The 22,857-nt window shown below is 48.0% G+C and overlaps 10 protein-coding genes across 10 annotated transcripts; 7 read left to right on the forward strand and 3 right to left on the reverse strand.

Moving 5' to 3' along the window:
• Positions 1-788: 788 nt before the first annotated feature.
• N7455_000357 (zinc-binding alcohol dehydrogenase family protein) lies at positions 789-1,928 on the forward strand (the record flags this gene model as incomplete). Its single annotated transcript, XM_040952395.2, has 2 exons — positions 789-930; positions 994-1,928. The coding sequence occupies 2 exons, from the start codon at positions 789-791 to the stop codon at positions 1,926-1,928; spliced, it is 1,077 nt and encodes a 358-aa protein (XP_040817367.2).
• A 603-nt stretch (positions 1,929-2,531) lies between these two features.
• Positions 2,532-3,315, forward strand: erg2 (C-8 sterol isomerase ERG2; the record flags this gene model as incomplete). The annotated part of the gene is made up of 2 exons (XM_040952199.2): positions 2,532-2,904; positions 2,978-3,315. The coding sequence occupies 2 exons, from the start codon at positions 2,532-2,534 to the stop codon at positions 3,313-3,315; spliced, it is 711 nt and encodes a 236-aa protein (XP_040817175.1).
• Positions 3,316-4,187: 872 nt separating this feature from the next.
• Positions 4,188-7,115, forward strand: N7455_000359 (VIT and vWA domain-containing protein; the record flags this gene model as incomplete). The annotated part of the gene is made up of 1 exon (XM_040952396.2): positions 4,188-7,115. One exon carries the CDS (start codon positions 4,188-4,190, stop codon positions 7,113-7,115), a length of 2,928 nt encoding a protein of 975 aa, XP_040817197.2.
• Positions 7,116-7,681: 566 nt separating this feature from the next.
• N7455_000360 (uncharacterized protein) lies at positions 7,682-9,071 on the reverse strand (the record flags this gene model as incomplete). Its single annotated transcript, XM_040952058.2, has 2 exons — positions 7,682-8,241; positions 8,303-9,071. 2 exons carry the CDS (start codon positions 9,069-9,071, stop codon positions 7,682-7,684), a joined length of 1,329 nt encoding a protein of 442 aa, XP_040817114.2.
• Positions 9,072-10,006: 935 nt separating this feature from the next.
• N7455_000361 (Hsp70 family protein) lies at positions 10,007-12,307 on the forward strand (the record flags this gene model as incomplete). Its single annotated transcript, XM_040952261.2, has 8 exons — positions 10,007-10,176; positions 10,229-10,841; positions 10,914-10,980; positions 11,044-11,311; positions 11,359-11,458; positions 11,508-11,617; positions 11,681-11,903; positions 11,963-12,307. The coding sequence occupies 8 exons, from the start codon at positions 10,007-10,009 to the stop codon at positions 12,305-12,307; spliced, it is 1,896 nt and encodes a 631-aa protein (XP_040817447.2).
• Positions 12,308-13,483: 1,176 nt separating this feature from the next.
• N7455_000362 (ankyrin repeat domain-containing protein) lies at positions 13,484-14,449 on the forward strand (the record flags this gene model as incomplete). The annotated part of the gene is made up of 1 exon (XM_040952317.2): positions 13,484-14,449. One exon carries the CDS (start codon positions 13,484-13,486, stop codon positions 14,447-14,449), a length of 966 nt encoding a protein of 321 aa, XP_040817304.2.
• Positions 14,450-15,088: 639 nt separating this feature from the next.
• N7455_000363 (nucleic acid/nucleotide deaminase domain-containing protein) lies at positions 15,089-16,824 on the forward strand (the record flags this gene model as incomplete). Its single annotated transcript, XM_065603793.1, has 2 exons — positions 15,089-15,413; positions 15,470-16,824. The coding sequence occupies 2 exons, from the start codon at positions 15,089-15,091 to the stop codon at positions 16,822-16,824; spliced, it is 1,680 nt and encodes a 559-aa protein (XP_065462284.1).
• Positions 16,825-17,038: 214 nt separating this feature from the next.
• Positions 17,039-18,102, reverse strand: N7455_000364 (amidohydrolase family protein; the record flags this gene model as incomplete). The annotated part of the gene is made up of 2 exons (XM_040952133.2): positions 17,039-17,929; positions 17,992-18,102. The coding sequence occupies 2 exons, from the start codon at positions 18,100-18,102 to the stop codon at positions 17,039-17,041; spliced, it is 1,002 nt and encodes a 333-aa protein (XP_040817286.2).
• A 282-nt stretch (positions 18,103-18,384) lies between these two features.
• On the reverse strand, positions 18,385-19,487 carry N7455_000365 (ketopantoate reductase family protein; the record flags this gene model as incomplete). The annotated part of the gene is made up of 2 exons (XM_040952360.2): positions 18,385-19,211; positions 19,280-19,487. 2 exons carry the CDS (start codon positions 19,485-19,487, stop codon positions 18,385-18,387), a joined length of 1,035 nt encoding a protein of 344 aa, XP_040817225.2.
• A 413-nt stretch (positions 19,488-19,900) lies between these two features.
• N7455_000366 (uncharacterized protein) lies at positions 19,901-22,836 on the forward strand (the record flags this gene model as incomplete). The annotated part of the gene is made up of 5 exons (XM_040952252.2): positions 19,901-20,330; positions 21,081-21,122; positions 21,181-22,373; positions 22,425-22,529; positions 22,588-22,836. The coding sequence occupies 5 exons, from the start codon at positions 19,901-19,903 to the stop codon at positions 22,834-22,836; spliced, it is 2,019 nt and encodes a 672-aa protein (XP_040817221.2).
• Positions 22,837-22,857: the final 21 nt, after the last annotated feature.

A 22,857-nucleotide genomic window follows, 5' to 3' on the forward strand; every position in this document is an offset into this window, starting at 1 on the left:
AAGAAAATAATGAAACTTGGAATTTCACCCCAAGGGAAGCGTTATCGCGGCATTCGGTCTGTTCTAGTCTACATCGGCCAATAAGATTTCATCGGACAATAAAATTTGCTTGGTACCGAAGAGCCAACACCCAAACGACACCATCATGATCTATATCCTCTTCTCCTGGTCCACATAGTACCGCACACAGAGCTTCAACCATAATTTCGACAAGTGCGGAGAGGTGCGATAAGACTATATGCAAAGGCCCCCAACAGTGCGACCCAAACAACGTATGCTTCCTACTCTCGTCTACGTCTTCACCGGTTACAACGCACTCAAAGAAGGCACCGGGGAAGATTTACCTACAGGCTATACTAGTGACAGTACCAGCCCTGTTAAACCAACTCCGTCCCTTAGGCCTCATGGAGTATGATAGTTAGAAGACTAAGGTTTGATGTCTCTGGCGATCGGGTTCCGTGAATTGTGGGAACTTGTCTAAGGATGCCATCGATGCTCTCAACACACTTCTGAAACTTGTAGTAACTATGCTACTAAAACAAATAGTAAGTTATGAATATTTCGTGTAGTTAAATACTAACTTTGATTAGATTCAAACACCCCTGGAGGGATGTCTACCTAGGTACGGAATAGATGATATGTAATCAACCTGCATTTCCCAAGGTTGAATCTCGGCAGGGGTGGAGTCGGTATTCGGGGAAATTCAATTCAAACAAAATATACATCAATTTCGCCGCCAAATCTTCAGTTCTAATATATCTAAATTTGGTTTACCGAACACCGCTAAAATGAAAGAAGCGGTGGTGTCAAAAGACCTCAAAGTCACGATTCAAGACGTGGACTTCCCAACAATCCCAACCCCAGACCATCTTATAATCAAAGTGCATGTCTCTGGGTCCAATCCCAAAGATTGGGCAGTGGCCGAGCGATGTGAGTTCACGATTCTCTTTTTACCAGCAAATTGGAAGATTTACTGATGTATTCTGCCCATAGTCCCTGGCATCAATCAAGGCGATGACATAGCCGGAATTGTACACTCAGTCGGCAGTAACGTCACTGAATTCCGACCAGGCGATAGAGTTGCCAGCTTCCATGAGATGCTAAGTCCACATGGAAGCTATGGCGAATATGCAGTCGGGCGCGCAGATACTACATTCCACATCCCTGAACAAGTTTCCTTCGAAGAAGCCGCTACCATCCCACTCGCTGGTATGACTGCCGCCCTCGGGTTATATCAGAGACTTAACCTACCTCTTCCCTGGCGTCCTGCCCAAAACCGACTCCCTCTTGTCATCTACGGAGCTGCGAGCGCGGTGGGAGCCTTTGCTGTCAAGCTAGCTTCTCTATCCAACATACACCCATTGATATGTGTGGCTGGCCAGGGTGGGTCATTTGTGGAGACTCTCATTGATCGGTCAAAGGGGGATACTGTAGTTGACTACCGCAATGGCGACGACGCAGTTGTCGCAAGTTTGCGCGAAGCGCTGGGAGACGGCGAAAAACTCGAGTATGCTTTCGATGCTGTCACCGGAAAAGGAAGCTATCAGAACCTGACAAAGGTTTTGGATGCACATATCGGCAAAATCGCCGTCGTATTGGCGCGAAAGGAGTATGAGACCATACCCGATAGCGTGGAGCTCTCATATACCCAAGTCGGGAGAGTTCACTCTTCCAGTTACCCAGGAATTAAAAGAGAAAAGCGGCTTGTCGGTGCATTGAATGACGAGGATTTTGGGTCCATGATGTACAAATTCTTCGCAAGAGGCTTGTCCAAAGGTTGGTTCAAGGGTCACCCCTATGAAGTCGTTCCTGGGGGCTTGGAAGGGATAGAGCGTGCTCTGCACGATCTGAAAGCTGGGAAGGCAAGTGCAGTCAAGTATGTTTTCAGAATTGCTGAAACGGATGGACGGCTACAATCTCGTCTCTGATATGTTTTATCACGACTATATATATGCGAGCTTCACACCTTTATTCCTTCCCACCCTATATACTTGTTTGATCATTTATGCTCCATTATATCTTCTATTATGTCCTGAGCTGGTGGTACAACTTTCGGGACATAATACGGCATATATGCCCAGGTGTTAGATCGTGCAATGCATGGAGTAGGCAACATCATTGACGAAAGGGGATATCGAGGACAATTGGCCAATGAAAGAGACGCCAATTCGGATTCCGAGCATCCGGCATGGGCTGTTGATGTGTCAGCCAAAATGAACAATGCAAACATGTACAAACATATCTACAAACACATTTCAAACTACACCAACACTCTACAAATTAGATATCCAGTACATGGGAGGTGCATGTATTGAAGCAAGATATGAGACATAATCGAGCAAGGAATTGATCTAGACTGTACTTTGTAGTAATGAATTGAACCAAAGCGAGGGTGTTTAACTATTAATCAATTGTTTTGCTTTGATGCCCCACCCGGGTGGAACTCCGGGGTTTTCGCCAGGGGCTGAAATTAAATTTAAATGCTCGATTGCCTCTTCTTGCTACTCCAGGACCCTTCCACAATTCCCAAGATGCCTTCCAAATCCTCCAAGTCATCCAGCTCCAGCTCCGGCTGCCGCTGCCGCTGCTTCTCCCTCAAGACCCTCAGCTACCTCGCCATTTTTCTGGCCCTGTTCTCCGCCGTCTATCGATACCTCGATGCGCGCCTTGAGCAATTCTACATCTTCGACCCGGAGCACCTGCACGATGTGTCTCAGCGCGCCATCAGCGCCCACGGCGAGGATACTCGCTCCATAGTCAACTTCATTGTCGCCGAGCTGGAGCAGAAGGTCGGCCCCAACTACCTGAGCACCCAGGAAGAGTGGGTATTCAACAACGCCGGCGGCGCCATGGGCGCCATGTACGTGATTCATGCCAGTATCACCGAGTACCTGATTATCTTCGGTAAGTTTTGCATCCGCGACAAAGTCTACCACAATTTCATTTCCCCTTTCTAACCGCATTCAATTATCCGCAGGTACCGCCATCGGAACTGAAGGCCACACTGGTCGCCACACCGCCGACGACTACTTCAACATCCTCCAGGGTACCCAGCTCGCCTACGTCCCCGGCGAGTTCAAGCCCGAGGTCTACCCCGCCGGTAGCGTGCACCACCTGGTCCGCGGCGAGGTCAAGCAGTACAAGATGGATGAGTCTTGCTTTGCGCTTGAGTACGCCCGTGGCTGGATCCCTCCCATGCTCTTCTTCGGTTACGCCGATACCTTCTCCAGCACCCTGGACTTCCCGACTTTGTGGGCTACCACACGCATCACTGCCCGTGAGATGGTCGGCAACTTGTTGCAGTACAAGCTGTAATTGTGTGTACAGTTTTAGTTTTTGTTGATACGGAGGCTTCAGTGGGATTCATGAGGTCTATGTGGAATGTATGATATGGGCATTGGTTGGGCGCCTGGCGAGGCGCTGTTTCGGTTGTAAAAGTTATTGGATATGGTGAATACTTAATTGGTAGTAGCACATTTTTTAATGAAATCATCAGCTGAGGTTGTCGAGCTGCCTTTGCAACATTGATCATTGGAATCGAGGCATGGCCTTAAAAGTATGGAATTGATAACTCTGAGCGTAGTACCCTCGATGGTCCATAGTAGATTGCGAGAGGTTTATGTTGTTCTAAGTGACCTATAGCCAAATGCATATGCTCAGCGAAAAGCAGCCACTCTTTCCTGTCTGTTATACCTGGACGATTCATAAATCCACTACAAATGAAGATATGTTGACTCTACCCTTGGAAACACAGACACTTTTGACTAATAGCATGTGCTTGGCCATATAAAATGCGGAATTTGTAGTTAATAGACAGAATCTACAGCTGCCCAAGTGGTCAAAGTGTAATTCAGTCATCGTATACCCGACACTATCTACTAGTGAATCAAATGAGTCATTATAAAATTATCTCCAAAGTATATTGTTTGTCAAAATAAGCATTTGTTGAACTACAGGCAGCAACCGGGTGGCTCCTGGATGCCTGCGGCAGATGTACAAATTAGGTAAACAGCTCTATATAACTAAGTTTGCGGTTTGCTTGCACCTCTCTTCTTTTCTTCTTCTTCTTCTTCTTCTTCATCTTCATCTTCATCTTCGATAAATCTATCAAAACTAGTGCTTAACACTTCACATTTTATCTCACATCACATTACTGTCCTTGTTTCACTGCAGCCTGATAGCCCATCATGGCTAGCTACTGTGGATGCTTTTGGTACGATCCTGATAACCAGCAGCCTCAGTACCTCCCGCAGGTCTCACTTGAGGCCCATGCAACTATCCTCTCCTCTGCGGCCCGTACAACCTTGACACAGACCTTTGTCAACCCATCTGACAGGGCTATCGAAGAGATATCCTACCACTTCCCTCTCTACGATGGCGTTAGTGTTGTTGGCTTTGAATGCAAGGTTGGATCTCGTCTCCTGCACAGCAAGGTGAAGTCTAAGTCACAAGCCAATGCTGACTACAAAAATGCGGTGGCTCAACATCAGACTGCTGCTGTCATGGACCACACCTCCATGAATGACGTTTTTGTCATTCGACTCGGCAATGTCCCCGCTCACGGAAAGATTAACGTTGACATCACTTTCGTGGGAGAATTGAAACAAGACTCTCAGACTGATGGAATTCGCTACACACTGCCAAGCACCATCGCTCCTCGCTATGGAACTAGCACGTCTTATGATTCAACCCAGTTATCTTTATTTGGTCTGCCAGCCACCCTCAAAGGAATGCGTATCACCGTTGATGTTCAGATGGAGAAGGGCTTGGTGATCAGAGAGCTGGAATCCCCAAGCCACCGGGTGAAGGTCTCTCTCGGACGCGTTTCTTCTACACCGGCCACACCGTCTACCTTTGAACCATCGCAAGCATCTGCCTCTGTCATTCCTCAGCAGAACAACACATCCGTAGTTCTGGAACAAGACTTTGTCATTCTCATCAAAGCGGATGGGCTTGATACTCCCTGCGCATTGCTTGAAAGGCATCCAACCATCCCTAACCAACGAGCCCTGATGGCAACCCTCGTGCCAAAATTCAACCTCCGACCTGTTAGTCCCGAGGTGGTCTTTGTCATTGACAGAAGTGGGAGCATGGGGCAAAAAATCCCAACCTTGAGATCTGCACTCCAAGTTTTCCTGAAGTCTTTGCCTGTCGGTATCTGCTTCAATATCTGCTCCTTCGGATCTCACTACTCCTTCATGTGGCCAACGAGCAAGGTGTACGATGCATCCAGCTTGAAGCAAGCTTTGGATTTTGTTGACACTGTCGAAGCGAATATGGGTGGCACGGAGATGCGGGGAGCAGTCATGGCAACTGTTCAAAATCGACTTAATTTCAAAGATTTGGACGTGCTGCTCCTCACTGATGGGCAGATCCACGACCAGGACCGATTGTTCGACTTCGTCCGCGAAAAGGCTGCTGACAACACTGCTCGGTTCTTCTCCCTCGGCATTGGCAAAGCAGCATCTCACTCTTTGATTGAGGGAATTGCAAGAGCTGGAAATGGATTCTGCCAGTCGGTTACGGAGTACGAAGAACTCGATCGCAAGGTCGTCCGCATGCTCAAGGGTGCCCTGACCCCTCATATCCACGACTTCCAGCTCGAAGTTGAATACGACACCGAGACAGAGCGTGAGTTCGACTTCGTGAGCGATACTGAGAACTTTACCGACAGTGAGACGGAGGGCAAAGAGAAGGAGGGAGATGGAGACATGGAAGGAACAACAGGCAGCCCATCGCAGCGCTCATCGCAGCCGATTTTGTTGTACGACGAGAACTTCCAGGAATCCGACATAAATGTCGATTCCGAAAGGAGAGCAGCTGAAACCCTTCCCACTATCACCCCTCCAAGAGCAATCCGAGCTCCCTACAACATCCCACCTCTGTACCCGTTCATCAGGACAAATGTCTTCCTCCTTATGGACCCGCACTCGCCCGAGAAAATCCCCAAGTCGCTCAAGTTCACTGCCACTTCCAACGATAGTCCACTGGAGCTGCGAATTCCAATCTGCGACATCGGAACCGGCAAAACGATTCACCAACTGGCTTCGCGCAAGGCCGTGATCGAGCTCGAAGAGGGACACGGCTGGCTGTCCCATGCCAAGGACGAGAAAGAAAACAAATTTAAACAGTTCCACACCGACACAAAGCAGAGACTGGTAGAGCGTGAATGCCAGAGCCTGGGAATCAAGTTCCAGGTTACTGGGAAGTACTGCTCGTTCGTGGCCTTGGAAGAGAATAGCTCTTCTTCAGAACAACAGGACCAACAGCATACCCCAAGAGAACATGTCGTCGAGCGAGTTTCTCCCGTGGCACAGTCTGTTAGGTTCTCGAGTACTCCGGACCCTCTTATGTTCTTAGGCCCGGGACCTACACGCACTGGTGGTGTGCGTAATCGCCGAGGTAGTTTATGTGGTGGCCGTGCTGGTGGTGTGGGTGATAATTGTGTCGTCCAGATGCGGGCATCTGTTAGGCATGTTGGACCCCACGACACTTCTAGCGACCAAGTAGCATCTTCTACGCCCATGGGACCTGGAGATTCGAGTCGTCTGTGTCGCACAACCGCAGTACCTGCAGTCCAAATGCGTATGATGCAAGCCAAAATGGCAGCACCTGCACCCATGGAACCTGGAGTCCCCAGGAATCTTCATGCATCAACTGCATCACCTGCAGCCCCAAGGCTTGGTGCCATGCTGCACCGAACGGTACCAGTTGTAACAACCCCGACTCCTACTTCGACGAAAACCCCGCAGATGAGAATGCACGAGCTTATTCAACTGCAAACATTTGAAGGCAGCTGGATGTGGTCGAACGAACTATTCGAGTTCTTAGAATGTAATATGAACTCAACCATCAACAAATTGGCCACGATGTACCGCAGTGTCAATCGGCAGGTTGAGAAGGGGTTCCCGCATGCCGAAGAGGCGACTGTTCTTGCAACCCTGCTCGCAATGGGATGGCTGCGGAAGAAACATTCGGGTTCGAGGGCTGTTTGGGAACTTGTGCATGGCAAGGCTTCCGAGTGGGTTCGACTCCAGTTGAAGGAGATGCGGGATCAGCGTTCACCTGCGGCTATTATTGCATCGATCCAGGATGAGATTGTTGATATGATCTAAGTGATGATTTCGAGGAGAAGGTGGATTTTGATATTGCTTTCTTACACATTTGCTTACGAGATTGCTTATGGAATGCTGGTATTTGCTTGGGGTTGGAGTAAAAGAATGAAAAAGACAAAAATATCAGATAGCTTTCCAATGGAAGAAAAATACTCATAACAATTGTATTCTTTTTATTTCTTTTCTAAAAGAATAGATTAGCACAATGAATAACTTGACCGAAGATCTGTTGATATCTTCCCTCGGGCCCAGGTGACACCAAAGCGCCCGCAACAAGTCGGTCCAATCAGCAAGGGGATTGTACATCCAAATTGGTATCATGTGCTCCGTATTCACCATAGCCCCAGATTCGAATATCATTGTAGCAGCATCAACGTTCCCGGTTTCGACTGCGCGCGCGAAGGGTGTGTTAATTCCCATTGGATCCACAACATCCCTCTGCATACGCATTAGAGCAATTCATTTTCTGTTATTCAATGTTTCTTCTTATCCTTGTCGAGAAGCTTCAATTAAGATTTTAGAACTAGCGTTGAAAGAACATAGTCATCCATAAATCGAATCCGGAATCATTTGCGCTTATTGAACCAGTTGGGCTTGACACTCGGACCCCCGGGAGATCGGTCACTGGCCACCCTATGTGCCGGAAGCTCACAAGAGACCACCGTACTCAAGACCTGTGTTATCTCGTCAAACCTGTCCCCTGACGCTCTACCACGCTTGAGGAGACCTGGTGCAAGTACGAGCCTCGCGACCAGATTGTCACCAGTCGGCTGAGATCCACCCTCGAGTACCATGCGTGTTGGGTCAAATGGGCCGGGTATTTGCGCGCCAAAGTCCCAGGTAACCATGGCAACCTGTCTGCTAATTGCCTGGTCCAGACCTATACTCATCTCAAATAACTCCTGCAATCTGTCCCGTATAGTGGCTGGTTTCTCTCGCGAGAATGGATATAGGAGCTTGGTGACAGTTCCAACGATCCTTTTCACCCATTCGGGTCGATCGTCATAAACTTCCTCCCGCTGTAATTCCATAGTGTCGAGCATCAGGTTACATGTATTTGCTCGCCACATGCTACACTTTTGTCGTGCATCTGGAACCAGGTCCTCCGATTCCTCGTAGAGTTGGCCTGTGGAACATGTACGTTAGCTTTATACGTTGGACGGGGATTCAAGCCGCATAATACTGACCGAATGATTCGTACATATGACGTACGCTTGACCCCGACTTGTCTGTCATCCAGCAGAATTTGCCGAATATCTCACCATTGATGAAAGCCCACAGAAGGGCCTGGATGAAGTTCGCGCGCAAGCTGGCAGAGCGCATATAGCCTTCCCATTCACTCCGCGATATTGCTATGTGCTCTTCAAAGAGGCTATGTCTGTCTCTTATGGCCTTGAGGCTGGGAAGCTTGTCGCTGAAGTACTGCGCTGAAAATTCCATTATACTCTGCCGCAGATGATTTACATGTTGTACCAAGACATCATCGGTCATTTGGCTGTTACCATGACTCAGACGTAGATATCGGTTCAGTTCGTTGATCGCGTCCCGCCAATATTGTTGAAATTCGTTTGCAGTCTGCTCTTTCTGTCTCAGATTCAACGCGGTCTGCTGATGTGTCCGCCTCTCCTGGCTGAGGTAGTGCTCCACCTCTGCTAGTTTCTGCTGATGTGTCCGCCTCTCCTCGCTGAGGTCGCGCTCCGTCTCTGCTAGTTTCTGGACGAGGGCATTGTCTTCCACAGAAGGAACCTGGTCTGCAGGCTGCGAAGTCGCAATTGGTGCGTAATTCGAGGCAGGTGGACTAAAATCGTCGGTTGTTTCCCAACTATAACGCCTATCAGGCGCCAGTTCTGCTTGCTTCGACAGCAAGGTGCCCTCATCGCGTGGAACCTCCCTTGGAGGTAAAGGAGGCAAGGATTTTGGAGGAACTGGTGGTAAATCCGACACTATATCTGCCATGCTTTTGAGTGATAGCCGTGACGGCGGTAATGCGAATGAGTCCGTGAGAAGAAGGGGGGGGGGGATAGAGCGTGATTTTAGTCAGTACCTGCGGAGTACTCCCGATGTCCGTACTCAGCCGCAAAATCCACAGCTCCTGTGATGGGGAGGGTGTGACAACCCAGGACATACCACTAGCGATCAGAAGATTATTGACACGGAGCACACCAGAGCAGCGGACAGCTTAGTATCCAATACAGACAAATCATTTGAGTCCGTGTTATCTTCCCGACTCTTGAGGTGAGGTCCGATCCTATGCCACTCCCTTTCACCCAGGTGAACATGGCGCCCCAAAATGAATACGCGCCCGTATTTTGGTAAACGCTAGTGCTCTGTACGAGGTACGGAGTAGTTTATCCACGATAAGTCCCCTGAAGGTACGAAGTAGACGTAGTGAAAGGAGTAGGAGAGGGGGTGGTAGCATACACCACAATTACACGCTAATGTTATGTATGTTCGAAAAAGCAAATTAAGGTCCAGGCGTTAACCTTGGAACCTATGAGATAGACTCCGGTATGTCCGCTGAGCCTCACTGAAATCTAACCACCGAATGAAGAGAAGCGCCAAGAACCCTAAGACGTATACTCCCATCACATTGGGAATTGCAATTCAGGCTGCTTGTAGATATGCAGGTGTTACGCTTAAACAGTATGGATACGTACTAGCTCTAGCAGATGGTACATGAGCCTCTCCACGCTAGTATAATGCAATAAGATGTAGATTGGGCAAGCTGATCCGAATCTGGGAAGTACATGTGACAAAGGTTGTGACCCCGAGCGGTTAAATTTATATTCGAAGCCCACGATATTCCATGCTTTTCTGTTTACTATTTTAGCTTTAATACACCCAGTCTAAGTAATCTCTTCAATCTTTATCCACTACCCCGAGTGCACACGATGTTTCTCCGAAAGGGAAATCCAAAATCCGGAGAGAAAGAGAGCTTTTTACGAAAAACCTCGCAAGTCCGTAATGAACGAGGGTTCAGAGGCTTAGTTGGAAAAATTAAGAAGAAGAGGCAATCTGACCTAGACGACTTTCTGGTCATCGGAATTGATTTTGGAACCACGTTAGCACCCAATGTACAATCCCCATATCGGTTGATACTAACAGAAGTGCAGATACTCAGGCGTGGCATGGGCAACGGTGGAAGATTTTGAGAGAGATGAAATTAATATCATCAGCAATTGGCCCGAACATGCGAGAGAGGAACCGAAGGCACCTACAGAACTGCTCTACGAGGATGAAAAAGTGATGTGGGGATATGGTATCCCACACGACGGGGACCCTGTGCGTTGGTTCAAGCTCCTGCTCTTACGCGACGAAGACATGACCGAAGAGCAGCGTCAATCTGAACCTCTCTTGCGCGCTCGCAAATTGATGCGAGAGACGGGTAAAACGGCGACGGACTTGGTCGCGGATTACCTCCGACTATTGTGGGAGCATACTATGGAAACAATTCACAGGTTTCGTAGTAAGTCGGTCATTTCCGCGCTCACTTTCCATGTTGTCATTACTGTGCCTGCTATATGGAAGGATTATGCGCGCAAGGCTATGGAAGAGGCTGCAAAGAAAGCTGGCATTCTACAAGCCCGTCCTATTGGCCCTACGACCCTCACCTTTGTCCCAGAGCCAGAAGCAGCCGCTCTTGTAACACTCTGTGAACGTGGCCATGAGCATGACCTTGAGACCAATGATGTTTATGTGATCTGCGACGCTGGTGGAGGCACTGTGGTAAGTTAGTGGATGTTGGAGCCTACAGACGCGACGTTAGATATTACGTGCTGATGAACTATACTTTTGCAGGATCTCATCACCTATCGAGTTGGAGAATTGGATCCAATCGAGATGCATGAAGCAGTGATAGGGACTGGTAATTAGCTCACCTCCCAGTATTTGTTGCTAATAACTGGTAGCTAACATGCCTGATACAAAGGTGGTCTCTGTGGTGGTATCTTTGTTGATGAGGCGTTCGAAACCCTCTGCAGAGACCGTCTGGGAAGGCAATGGAACAAACTTAGCCCGACAGGCGTGAAGTCTATCCTGAAAGACCAGTGGGAATCCGGTTACAAATTGACGTACAAACCGAACACCGATGGCCGAGAAGTCATTATTTCTGTTCCTGCCGAGGCTTTTCAGGGTGCTGAGCTTACTGACGAATCCAGAAAGCCTGTGATAAAAAATGGGCGAATTCACTTCTCAAGGTTCGCACCTATTCACCCTCCCCTAAGCCCAAGGCTGATGGATCTAGCTCCGATATTCAAAAGGCATTTACCTCGGTATTCGCTGATATCGAGGTGCTCGTTGACCAGCAACTCAGCAAAACTCGAGAGAAAGGTCTTCCGGTTAAGGTTAGTATGAATACCCCTTGTCTATGGATTGATGCTCACAGTTTACCAGCAAGTCATACTTGTCGGTGGACTTGGCTGCAGTCCTTACCTCTCCAATCATTTATCGGCGAAGTACAAGCAACAGGGCATAGAAATTATACAATCCATGGGCATGGCGCCGTAAGTCTTACTATTACCCAAATATGATATCTAGGCAGTATGCTAATATATTATGTCTATTAGTCGTACGGCTATCTGCCGTGGTGCCATTGTTAAAGGCTTTTTAGCCGGACACGGCGGTGCTGGCTCTCACCTTACCGTGGTGCCAACCATCGCACGACAAAGCTTAGGTATCAAGCACGCCGCAGAGTATAACTTTGCTATACACCAGACGGAGGATAAATACTACGATCAAGTGGAAGGCAACTGGATGGCCGGGAACCAGATGGAGTGGTACATGAAGAAGGTCGCTCCCCGGTTCCAACTATGAGGATATATGACAGTCTTTATTGACCTTCATCTTAGGGTGGGGATGTCTCGAAAGCAAAACCTGTTCGACGTGACTGGTACCAGTGCCATGCAAACGAGGAGCAGTTCGTGAAACCCTACGAAATGGAAATTTTCCAGTGCGATGATGAAAATCCACCATCCAGGGGCACTTCGAAGGTCAATAAATTATGCACAGTACACATTAACCGCCGGCACATTCCTTTTAATTCTCTCCCTGATTTTGTGGGAAAGGATGGCGTGCGGGCGAAAAAATGGTCGTTTGAAATCGAGATGGTGCCTTCTGGGGCTTCTAACGAGTTCATAGTCTATTATCAAGGAGAGAGGCTGGGATCAGGGAAGGCAGATGTGGAGTTCCAGTAATAAATAACTGGTAACTTATGCTGTTTTCCATCATTCAAGGCCGTGCCTGAATCTTTAGCACACTTAATTGACTTACTGGGGACTGCCCTCCTTATCCTTAAGCTCAGGACTGGAAGTGGTGTGGCGAGGGCGGACAAATATTAAATATTATTACTCGTGTAAGCAGATGACGTGAACAATTATATTGGACGTTTCCTCTATCAAAGCGAGAAGAAGTGAGAGAGACGTACTCCGTAGGCTTCCTTGGCTTCACGCCTGTTATGGAATGATCTATAGCGACAGCCAATAGGAAGTGACAAAAAGAGCCGGGCCGGGCCGACTCTTCCGCTCGGACGAGCCCACGGGTTGATACTTAATCAATCGCCGGGACAAGTAGGAGAAGACGACCAGGGTAGCTTCATAATGTAGTAGGTGGTCAACAGGCATAAATTCTATAGAGATTACAAAATGTAGCAGAACATTTTTATCCCAAAATTCCCCCCAAATGCATCCCATGAAGTTTCCCAGTCGCTCATTCCCGTTCATCGAGGAAAGTTTTTAACAACAATTGTCCGCTCAAAGTAGAATTCCCCTGGCATTTGTATATTGACTATAGTATAGCATTGGGAGTTAGTAAAGTTGCTAAAAAGTCTCATGTAAAAGGCTATATACATACCGTGTCTATCATAGTGGGGCCTCCGTACTTGATTAGCCAGTAGCGCCGCGTGTGGGTGATTTGCGGTAGTATACAAAAGTAGGGCCATGGTTGGGGTAGCTGTAATGCAAATGTTAGAATTTATCAAGTGATGTGTTATGAGATCAGTACCTGTTTGGGTACTCTGATATCTCTTTATGTATTTCCAAATAGAGCTAAACAATGGTTAAGGCGACAAATAGAGCAAAGATTGCGATGATAGCTTCGACAGATATGGACATGTTAGCTTAGTCAGTATCAAAGTAGCCAATGAAGGTGCTTTGTACCCAAATAATTAGAAGAGAGAGGAACTGCATTGCCGCGAGTTTTATAAATAACTGCGCAGTCCGGAGCTGAGGCAGGCTGCAGTTTGGGAGGTACTGTGACTTTGGTTGACACCTTAATTTGTATGGTGCGGTTGGTACTGGTGCATGCACACCATCAAATCTTGGAAGCTGCTTACTTTGTACAGCCCCCTTCCAATTTATGTAGAGTACTTCGCCATGGCAAAACTTTCTCAATTACCAAATGAAATTCTGCTTCTGGTCGCCAAATCTGTTTCCAACCAGAGAGACATTAACGCCCTAGTACAGACCAACTGGAGGCTATACCGCCCTTTCCATGCTTTTCTCTGCATTTTCAATATCCAGCATCACCAAAGCTCAGGATTACTGTTCGCAGCCTCAAGCGAAAACTCCACTCTCGTCAATGAGTTCCTCGATGCTGGGGCTAGTATCGCATCTTTCGAGCTCCTACCCGACGATGACGAAACCGATTTTGATAATTTCGATAAACAAGACAGCCTGCTTCTCAGAGCTGCTCAAAATGGCCACGTGGAGCTTTTAAAGACCATGCTCTCAGAAACCAACCCGAGTCGTGCATGTATACCACCACAACTGCGCACTGTCCTACATTGGGCCATCGAGGCTGGCAATCAAGTCATTGTCGAGTTGATGATTGCAAATGAAGCCCCGTTAGGTCGTTCAGAGGTTCCCAGTGGCATCCCTCTGGCTTTGAGCCAAACACTTGAATTTCGGCGCGACAAGTCTATCATCGAATGTGTTCTCCAGACTCGTTGGAAACCAACGGCACTATCCCCAGATCCATTCGTCCAAGCGACCTCTTATAGTGACACCTCTATACCACAGCTCCTTCTTAGGTATGGCGTTCGCCAAAAGTCAACTAAGATCTTGTCTCATCTTGCCCGTCGGGGCGATACTGCCTCCCTCCGGGTTTTGATCGATTCTGGTTTAGATATTGTGGTGTATGGTCACATTGCGCTTTTTATTGCTATCGACTTGGGAGACCAAGCTATGGTTCAATTGTTGCTTGAGGAGGGGGCGAATCCACACCTCAAAGGTATAGCCACGAAATGGTTGTACTATTCGACAGTTTATCATGCGGTTCAATATCGCCGACTGGATATACTAAAGGTCCTGGTCGATAAAGGGGTCCGCCCGGACCCCTAAGACTTCCAACTTGCCATCGATCTGAAATTTTTGGAAGCCGACGCTATTCTCGAGGATTTTTCGTATGAGGATGCTCCAAAGAAGATGAGGCAGGAAGCATGGGTTCAATATTGGGAAGACAAGCGAAGTGGGAATCCTGATTTCCAACGGCTAATAGTAGTTTAACAGCCAGTGGACCTGTTCGATGCTATATTGTTGGTTAACAGAGGATCGAAAAAGAGCTAATAACGTGTCCCTAAGGGTATTCTCTCCAACCTTCATGACCAGGCTCGAATGTTGGCTTTGAAGAGAGACCGCCTATTGACTTTATTTTTCATAAATCCGGATGGGTTTAGTAGATGGACACAATTTGGGTAGTAGAGTGGGGAAAAAAAGGGAGAATGGGACTTTTGGCAAAGGGAGGGTTGTCATGCATGTTCGGATTTGCCTAATATGCATGTATCCGCACACTCATATGCCACGTCACAGAGAGCTCGAAACCCCTATGCTTTCCTGGTCCATCCATTATGTGTATGTGGATTGTGCTAGCCTCCAAACGCTCGGTGGAAAGGGAGCCGCACTGACCATTTTTGTTATTCTCACTGAGGCAATCTTCTGATAGCTGCCATTCGGCCACCTGCTCATGGTTACTCGAGCCAAATGTCAGCCTCGCAGGAATTTTATCAAGCGGTTCGAAACCTGCGCAATCTAACGGATCAACCGTCCGAAGAACACTCTTATCGAACCATCCCACTTTCCCAGTCAGCAAAATACTTGTTGAAAGCTGAGGATGAGATGCAGCTTGCCGATGATATTGCCTTCTTAGCTCAGTGGCAAGAGGGAGTCGAAAATGTGACAGCTGTGACTCTTCAGGAGAAGCCAAATGGGCTTGTTATCTGCCTGGCCAGCAACCACACACCTGCGGATAAAACAGTCCTCGAATTGACTCAAACCATGGCCTTGGTGAGCAAATACGCCGCCGAAGGTACTTCCATACTTGGACGCAAATGGCATCTTCAGGGTAGCTGACTGTGTATGTAGGAAAACGACGGAATGAATTTCGCGACAAAATCTTCAACACGGTTGTTAATATCCGCGATGATCGAATTTTTGGCAGAATTCGTCCACCTTGGTTGCCTCAGCCTAACTATTATTCCAAACAAAGGTCCTCTCTGCTCTCACAAGTCCAAGCATTTGTTGACGAGATTTCCGCAATCAGAAGCCGGTCACCAGCCCTGCAAATCTTGGTGCAGCCAGCACGCCAGCTTATAGCCTGCCTTTTGCCGTTCGAAACCCCTATTCCCCAAAGCATGATTAAGGAACACCAAAAGAATGTCATAAAAAGCTGTGCTGAATTGGCTAGCATTGGTAGAACAGGATTGCTGGAGGAACACCTTCAGCGGCTCCAAGTTCCCCCTCATATCCGAGACAGGGGTGGAGTACGTCAAATTGACAAGCTTGCGCGATACTTCTTTGTGTGTCGAGATTTTATCAGAGTTGGTAGGCGTCCAGAGTACAAGACGTTGTTCTCCAACATTACTATTGAAACTTTAGAAGCTTTCGGAGCAAGGAGGCCTGAAGGCTCTTCCTCTCCATGCTTCGTTCATGCAGAAATGCAGCAGATTGTCCGCTACACGAACCACCCTCATGATCCCAGTCCGCGGTTTATCGGATGCAGCAAATCTGCATGTTATCTCTGCGATATGTTTATACAGAAGCATGGCCAGTACCGAATCTCCCATGCCCACCGGCGACTTTATCACAAATGGACTTTGCCAGATCTGGGTTATTCGACTTCTAAAGAGGCTCAACAGCTCCAAGTCATATTGGCATCCATGACCAATGAGATGGCAACCGTGACCGCAGAGTTTCAGCGAGATCCTCGCCCTCCGAAGCAGTCTGGAGCGCAGAGCATTGCATTCTTACCTCTAACTAGTGGCTCGACGGCGAGCAATACTTCAACTATCACACAACAACATTATCTCCCTCACGTTTCCCCCATATCGAGCCTTAAATCCGACTATGAAACAAAACCTGCAAGCACTGGCCTTTCGGGAAACCTTTCCAGAAACCAGTGCGAAAGCCTCCCTAGCAAAAGTGGAAGTGCGTGCTATCTCCTTAACCAAGAAGATCTGCCATATTCACTTGATATCGAAGACATTCAACACGAATTTGTGGTTCAGATTGATGCAATCTCTCTTGATATCGAATTTGTTACCCTTGGCCGGCTCTCAATCCACCATGCAATGGATAATCCACTGCCCAAAGATGTTATAGATGTCTGTCGGTTATCTACAATTAGTGAAACAACGGTATCATTGTCAACTCTGCAACTATATCTGCGCCATGCCAACGGTTTTACGATAATTCTTGAATTTGTCCAGGATCAGGTTTAATTTAATCCCAACACAGTCATCCCCGTTGTTCGGATGGCTAGATCTATAGCAGCTCACCATTCGGAATTTTGTCCACGGGTACTACACAGCTGCCTTCTTATAACCGTGATGATGGATCTCTATCATATTTAATTACAACCAGCCCAAATTATTAGTTTTCTATTATAGATTAGGGTGTCTTTCTCCTGGGTCGTGAATTGCTTGCAGTCCTCGGCTATCTACTAGTTTCCCCAAGAAGATCCTGCGCATTATCCAACAAAATCTGTTTTGTTCTTTCCGATCCAAATAGACTCTGCAATCCATCATCCACTCTCTTCGCCAAAGACTCAGCCAGCGCTGCAGGGGTATAGGGATAATCACTCCCATACAGCAACCTAGATGAATCAACTAGCCGCAGAAGACCATGAATCTGATCGGGGAACGGCACACCGGCAAGATCAAAATAGAAACGTGTCTGCAACAGCTCCTTAATCCTCTCCCCACTAATCCCATCACCTGCACCAGGAATCATAGACGAGAACTCCGCGATTCTCTCCATAATCGGCGGTAAAGTCGCACCACAATGACAAACCACGAATGTAATCCCAGGACAGCGATCAACCGTCCCAGAAGTAAGCAAACTCATAAGCGACCGCGTCGAATCAAACATGAACTCCATAATAGGCGCAGCAACACCGGGAAGTGGCGTCACCTTTTCCAGGGAGTCATCATCGTGCCGGATAAGACAGGTAGTCGGGTGAAAAAAGACGATGGTCTTTCGCTCACTTAATTTGTCAAAAACACGACTAAAGCGCTGATCGCCCGGGTAGATGCCGTGCGAATTGGTCAGGATTTGAAACCCCACTGCGCCAAGATGGTCTAGTGCGTAGTCTATTTCTGCAAGGGAGCCTTCCACGTCTGGGAGGGGGAGGGAGGCGAAGAACAGGAAGTGGGTTGGGTGATCGGCGCAGGTTTTGGACATGTCGATGTTGGCGCGTCGGGTTATGGTTCGGGCTTCTTCGTCGTTGCCCGGGGTTAGGTGTGTTGCTGGGGAGGACATGCTCAGTACTGATTTTTTGATGTTTAGGTTGTTCATTAATTCGATGTGTGCTTCGGCGCTCCATTCCTGGGTTATGTTGTGTTTAGTGTGGGGATTCGATGTTGTGTGCAGGTTCAGAGGGGACTCACTGGGATCGCGGGCATTCCATCTGGGTGGCCTCTACCTGCGAAGTCATTCTGTAGGCAATACTCGCGATACGAGGGTGATACACAGTGAGTGTGAACATCGATTCTATCCATTTTGAATCTTGTGAGTGTGTATGAAGTTGCTTTTGGGGGATTGTTGCTGATATTATAGTCCTGCAGTGCATCCCCGCAACTGAGATCGACATTCGTGGTTCGTATTCTTCACCGATTTTCTCAGGAAACACAGTCACTTATTGCTGACTGACTCGAGATTAACTACAAGGGTACATGCTGTGTTACCACTTCTCGTTCTTCCTTGTCAATGCCGTGGAACAATGAAACTGACAGGCTGACAAACTGTACATTTTTGAACCGAAACACAGTCTAGACAAATGACTATATCAAATCTACTTTTGGCAGTTCCTTCGGCTCAACAATTAACCCCCTTGCAGCCAACAGCCGCGCCTGAGTGAGCTTCAAAAACCGGTAGGTATTATCCAAGATCGGAGTGTTCACACCCTTCTCCCGCGCAACCCGCAAAGCATTCCCCAGAATAACCTCCACCTCCATCGGATTCCCCTTATCCACATCCACCAACATACTCGGCCGGAAAGACAACTCGAGAGGAGTAGCATCAACCATCTCATCCACAATCCCCGGCCCGAGATCATACCCATCCGCCTTCGCAATGGCCGCCATCTCCGCCATACCAGGTCTAATCAAACTATGCTCGCCGCCAAACCGTCGAACCGCAGCACTATCAAGCTGAGTGATAGCACACATGGGATTGAAAATCCCATTCCAGAGCACCTTCCGCCAGCGATAGAAGATGATATCATCGACAACATTCGCGTCGACCACTTTGCTCTCGTTATAGATTTTCACGAACTCTTCGAGCTTGGCGCGCTCGATCGCCGCGTCCACGGATGGATTTCGGAATGCGCCGATGTGGAAATTGTCGTGGTCGTCGTGTATAATGTGGCCGTTGTGTTCGTGTGCGCCGATGTAACTTGGCGCTGATAATACCACGTTCGAGGGGAATGCTGCGATTATTGGTGGTTCGATGTACAGACCGTTTTGGAACAGGACGATCGTTGTATAATCGGGGGTTATGGCGGGAGCTATGATCTTGGGGATATTGTTCACTTCGGGGATGTTCTTCATTGTGACGATCACATAGTCGAATGGGGTATTGGGATCGGCTAGGGGGACAGCATTGACGACTATCTATGTGTTAGCTTTGGACGGAGCTTGACTAGCTGTTTTCGACTTGCGATGTTTCGTTACATACTTGCGCTTGGTCTCCAGGATGATAGTTTTCCGTGGTCGATGGACTCGATTTCGAATCCATGTTGGACAACTTGTTCATAATTGGATCGGAGCACAGAAGTGACAGATGCCTGTCCAGATCTTTCGAGGGCGACACTGACCATCGTCCCCACACCACCGGATCCAATCACCAACACTCGGCGCTTTACCGTGGTAGTATCCTGGGACATGCTGGGCTGATTAACTTTGTGTGATGATTTTGAAGGATACAATGTCAAGAAATTGCATTTAACTACCAAAGCCGTTTTATGCAATATGGGAGCTCCGACCTCGGGGGTTCCATTTGATTAGCTCGGCGTCTCCTTCTTCCCCTCTCTTATCGACATTCTCCCCCTCACTGGGCGATAACGCCGAAGTCCCTTTGAACATGGGGTATTGGGATAACCCGATTTGGGTATTGTTTACTCTGTCACACTTCTTGGAATAATCGGGAATAAACTATACCAATGTTCCACCATGGACGCGCAAACTATATTCACACCATCAACTGATCGGATGATAAAATGTGATGTAAGTAACATCTCCTCCCTTCCAAATCACCTCAAACCACCCCCCAAATACATCTCCAAAATCGCACCCCAAAATGAAGAACCCAGTCAAGCAAATGCACTTCCCAGCGCTCGAAGACTTCGTCGAGTACGTCCAAGAAGTCGCAGAAACCTCCGGCAGATGGGTTAACTGGCAAATCATACGCGGCAAGCGACATATATGGTGGGAAACAGACTGGGACGTGGTATCCCGCTGGGCGCAATCGATCATCGAGACAGAAGAGCGTCTACGCGAAACCACCCAACGCGAAAACTTCCACAAGAAGTGGATCCATAAATTCCACAACGGCTCCAGCGAAGCAGGCAAATTCGTTTTACCAGATTTGATCGAAGAGTTAATAGCTCTGGACCACGAGTACACGCGCATCGAGCGGATATACGACACGCTCCTAGCGGGTTGTCCCGTGGGACCTATTAAGAGCGGGTATATGTGGATTCGAAAGCAGCCGCAGTGGTATCTGAAGAGTGACTGGTTGCGCCAGGATTGTGCGAGGCGCGGTGGGTGCTGTGGTCGTGAGTGCAAGTGTTGTGACAATCCACCTGATCCAAACAGGAAGAAGGGTTGGGGTCATTGCACCGCTCAGTGTCCTTGTTGTATTGATCTGCGTCAATTTCAACTTACTGAGAGGGATCGGAGGATGTTGCAGCCGGAGTTTGATCTTACTGTTTACCCTTGGAGTGATTATAGTCGAGAGATGTTTCGTGCTTATATTTGGTCGCTTGACTAGGTCTTTTTTTTAATAATTTGTTTTGGAAGGATGTTGACCTCGGGAATTTCCTGTTGCTCGGTATATAGTTCTAGTCAGTTGCCGCTTTTCTTCTTATCCGTGTTTTAGGTTGAAACTATTCTTTTTGCAGGGGTTGGAAGCTTAAATTAAGACGAAATTGAAGATATCAGTGCATTTACAGGCCTATGTGAATCAAATATAATCAAAAAACCAGCGGTGGAGGCTTCCTGTTGACCCCGATTCCCGCCAAGCCGGCACGTTTAACGCATTCTGATTCGACCGAGTGGCGTATCAAGGCCACCGGCCAGTATACTTGGGGTTTCCCCGCAGTCTATATTCACACTTGATAAGACTTGCGGTGGAATCTCCGCAAGGGCAAATCATTGGATTGCTTAAATAGACAGACCGTCATGCCTATCATGCTGGTTCAAGTTCACACTTCCCTTCAGTATCCAACTATCAACTATGGAGAATGACACTTATCAAGATGGAACCACTTGGGCTCCAGGAACAGTCAGACTGGAAGATAGTAAGTAAACATAACCCGCAATACTACACTACATATACAACTTGACTTACCAAGTCAGTCCACCAATCCAGAGACCAACTAGTCCTCTTCCCCACCCCATCATCCGACCCCAACGACCCCCTCAATTGGTCAAAAGCTCGCAAAATCCTCAATTTCACCCTAGTAAGTTTCTTCGTGTTATGGACATTCGTACAACTCGACATCGGCTTCACGGCATGGGGTCCAATGCAAGAAGAACTCAACTACTCCATCGACATTCTAAACGCCAACGCAGCCATCAACTACGGAGGTCTAGCCGTAGGCTGTATATTCTTCATGCCGCTAGTCCACAAATACGGCCGACGTCCAATCTACATATTCAGCGTCGCTCTACAGTTCGCATCATGCATCTGGCAAGCTGAGATGTCCACCGTCGGCGATCTAATGGGCAGCGGCCTGATATCCGGCATCGGCGGCGCAATCAGCGAGATTATCGTGCAGATTACCATCGCTGACATGTTCTTCGTGCATCAGCACGCTACGATGAACGGATGGTATGTCATCGTCCAGTCGGCGGGCGCATTCCTGGGTCCCGTGGCTTCGGGATACATCGTGGTGGCACAAGGGTGGAGGTGGATGTGGTGGTGGTGTGTGATTTTCTTCGGAGTCACGCTACTCTGTGTGATATTCCTTTTCGAGGAATCGAAATACGTCCCCTATCTGGATGGTCATGACGTTACCGTTTCTGGAGAAGTGACTGGTGAACAGTCCGAATCGCACAAAGATGCGGATGTGGTAGATTCAAAGAGCCCACATGAGACGCCCACCAGTCGCGTACGTACAGACCCGGATATTCCGTTGAAGACGTATTTCCAGCGCATGGCTTTGGTTACTACCACCGATGAAGCGCTGTGGCCGCACTTCTATCAACCAATCGTGGCGCTCTTCACTTTCCCGGCTGTTTCCTATGCGGCTATCACATATGGTTCTACACTGAGCTGGTTCGCTATCATGACTTCACTACAAGCTTCTTATATGATTATACCGCCGTATAACTTCGATGCTGTTGGTGTTGGACTGATGAATGTGGCTCCGTTTGTTGGTGCTGTTCTCGGTTTTCCCTTTGGCGGACATTTGAGCGATAAGTCCATTTTGTGGTTATCCAAGCGCAATAGTGGTATCTACGAACCGGAGATGCGTCTTTGGCTTGCTCTGCCCATTGCCATTATAAGTCCTGCGGGAATACTAATGTTCGGTTTGGGTCTTGCCTATGTGAGTGATGCATTCAAAGCAGGAATTTTGAATATTTTTAACACAGTCTAGGGTGTTCATTGGGCTCTTCTTGCTGTCGGGTTTGGATTCTTTGGGTTTTCACTTGCTGCCGTCAGCGGTATTGCCCTTTCGTATCTCATGGATTGTTATCAAGAGGTGAGTGCCTATTTCATTTTGAGTGCGGGGGTTCTCTTTCTAATTTGATGGCTTCTAGATTATCGGTGACGCATTAGTTGGAGTGATTTTCATGCGAAACATCTTCTCGGTGATTGTATTGTTTGTGCTCACACCTTGGGTCAATAAGATGGGCCTGCGAGACTTGCATATTCTGTGTGCGGTTATCTCGTTTGTTATCCTCTTGATCCCTGTCCCACTTCTGATCTGGGGTAAGAAAGCTAGAATTGCTACGGCGCCGAGTTATAGGAAAATGGCGGCAAATCAGCTGAGCCATCGGACTATTTAGATGCAAACTCTTATACCTAGA

Source organism: Penicillium solitum (assembly GCF_028829755.1).
Source record: "Penicillium solitum strain IBT 25940 chromosome Unknown utg000001l_segment0_segment0, whole genome shotgun sequence".
Taxonomy (NCBI): domain Eukaryota; kingdom Fungi; phylum Ascomycota; class Eurotiomycetes; order Eurotiales; family Aspergillaceae; genus Penicillium; species Penicillium solitum.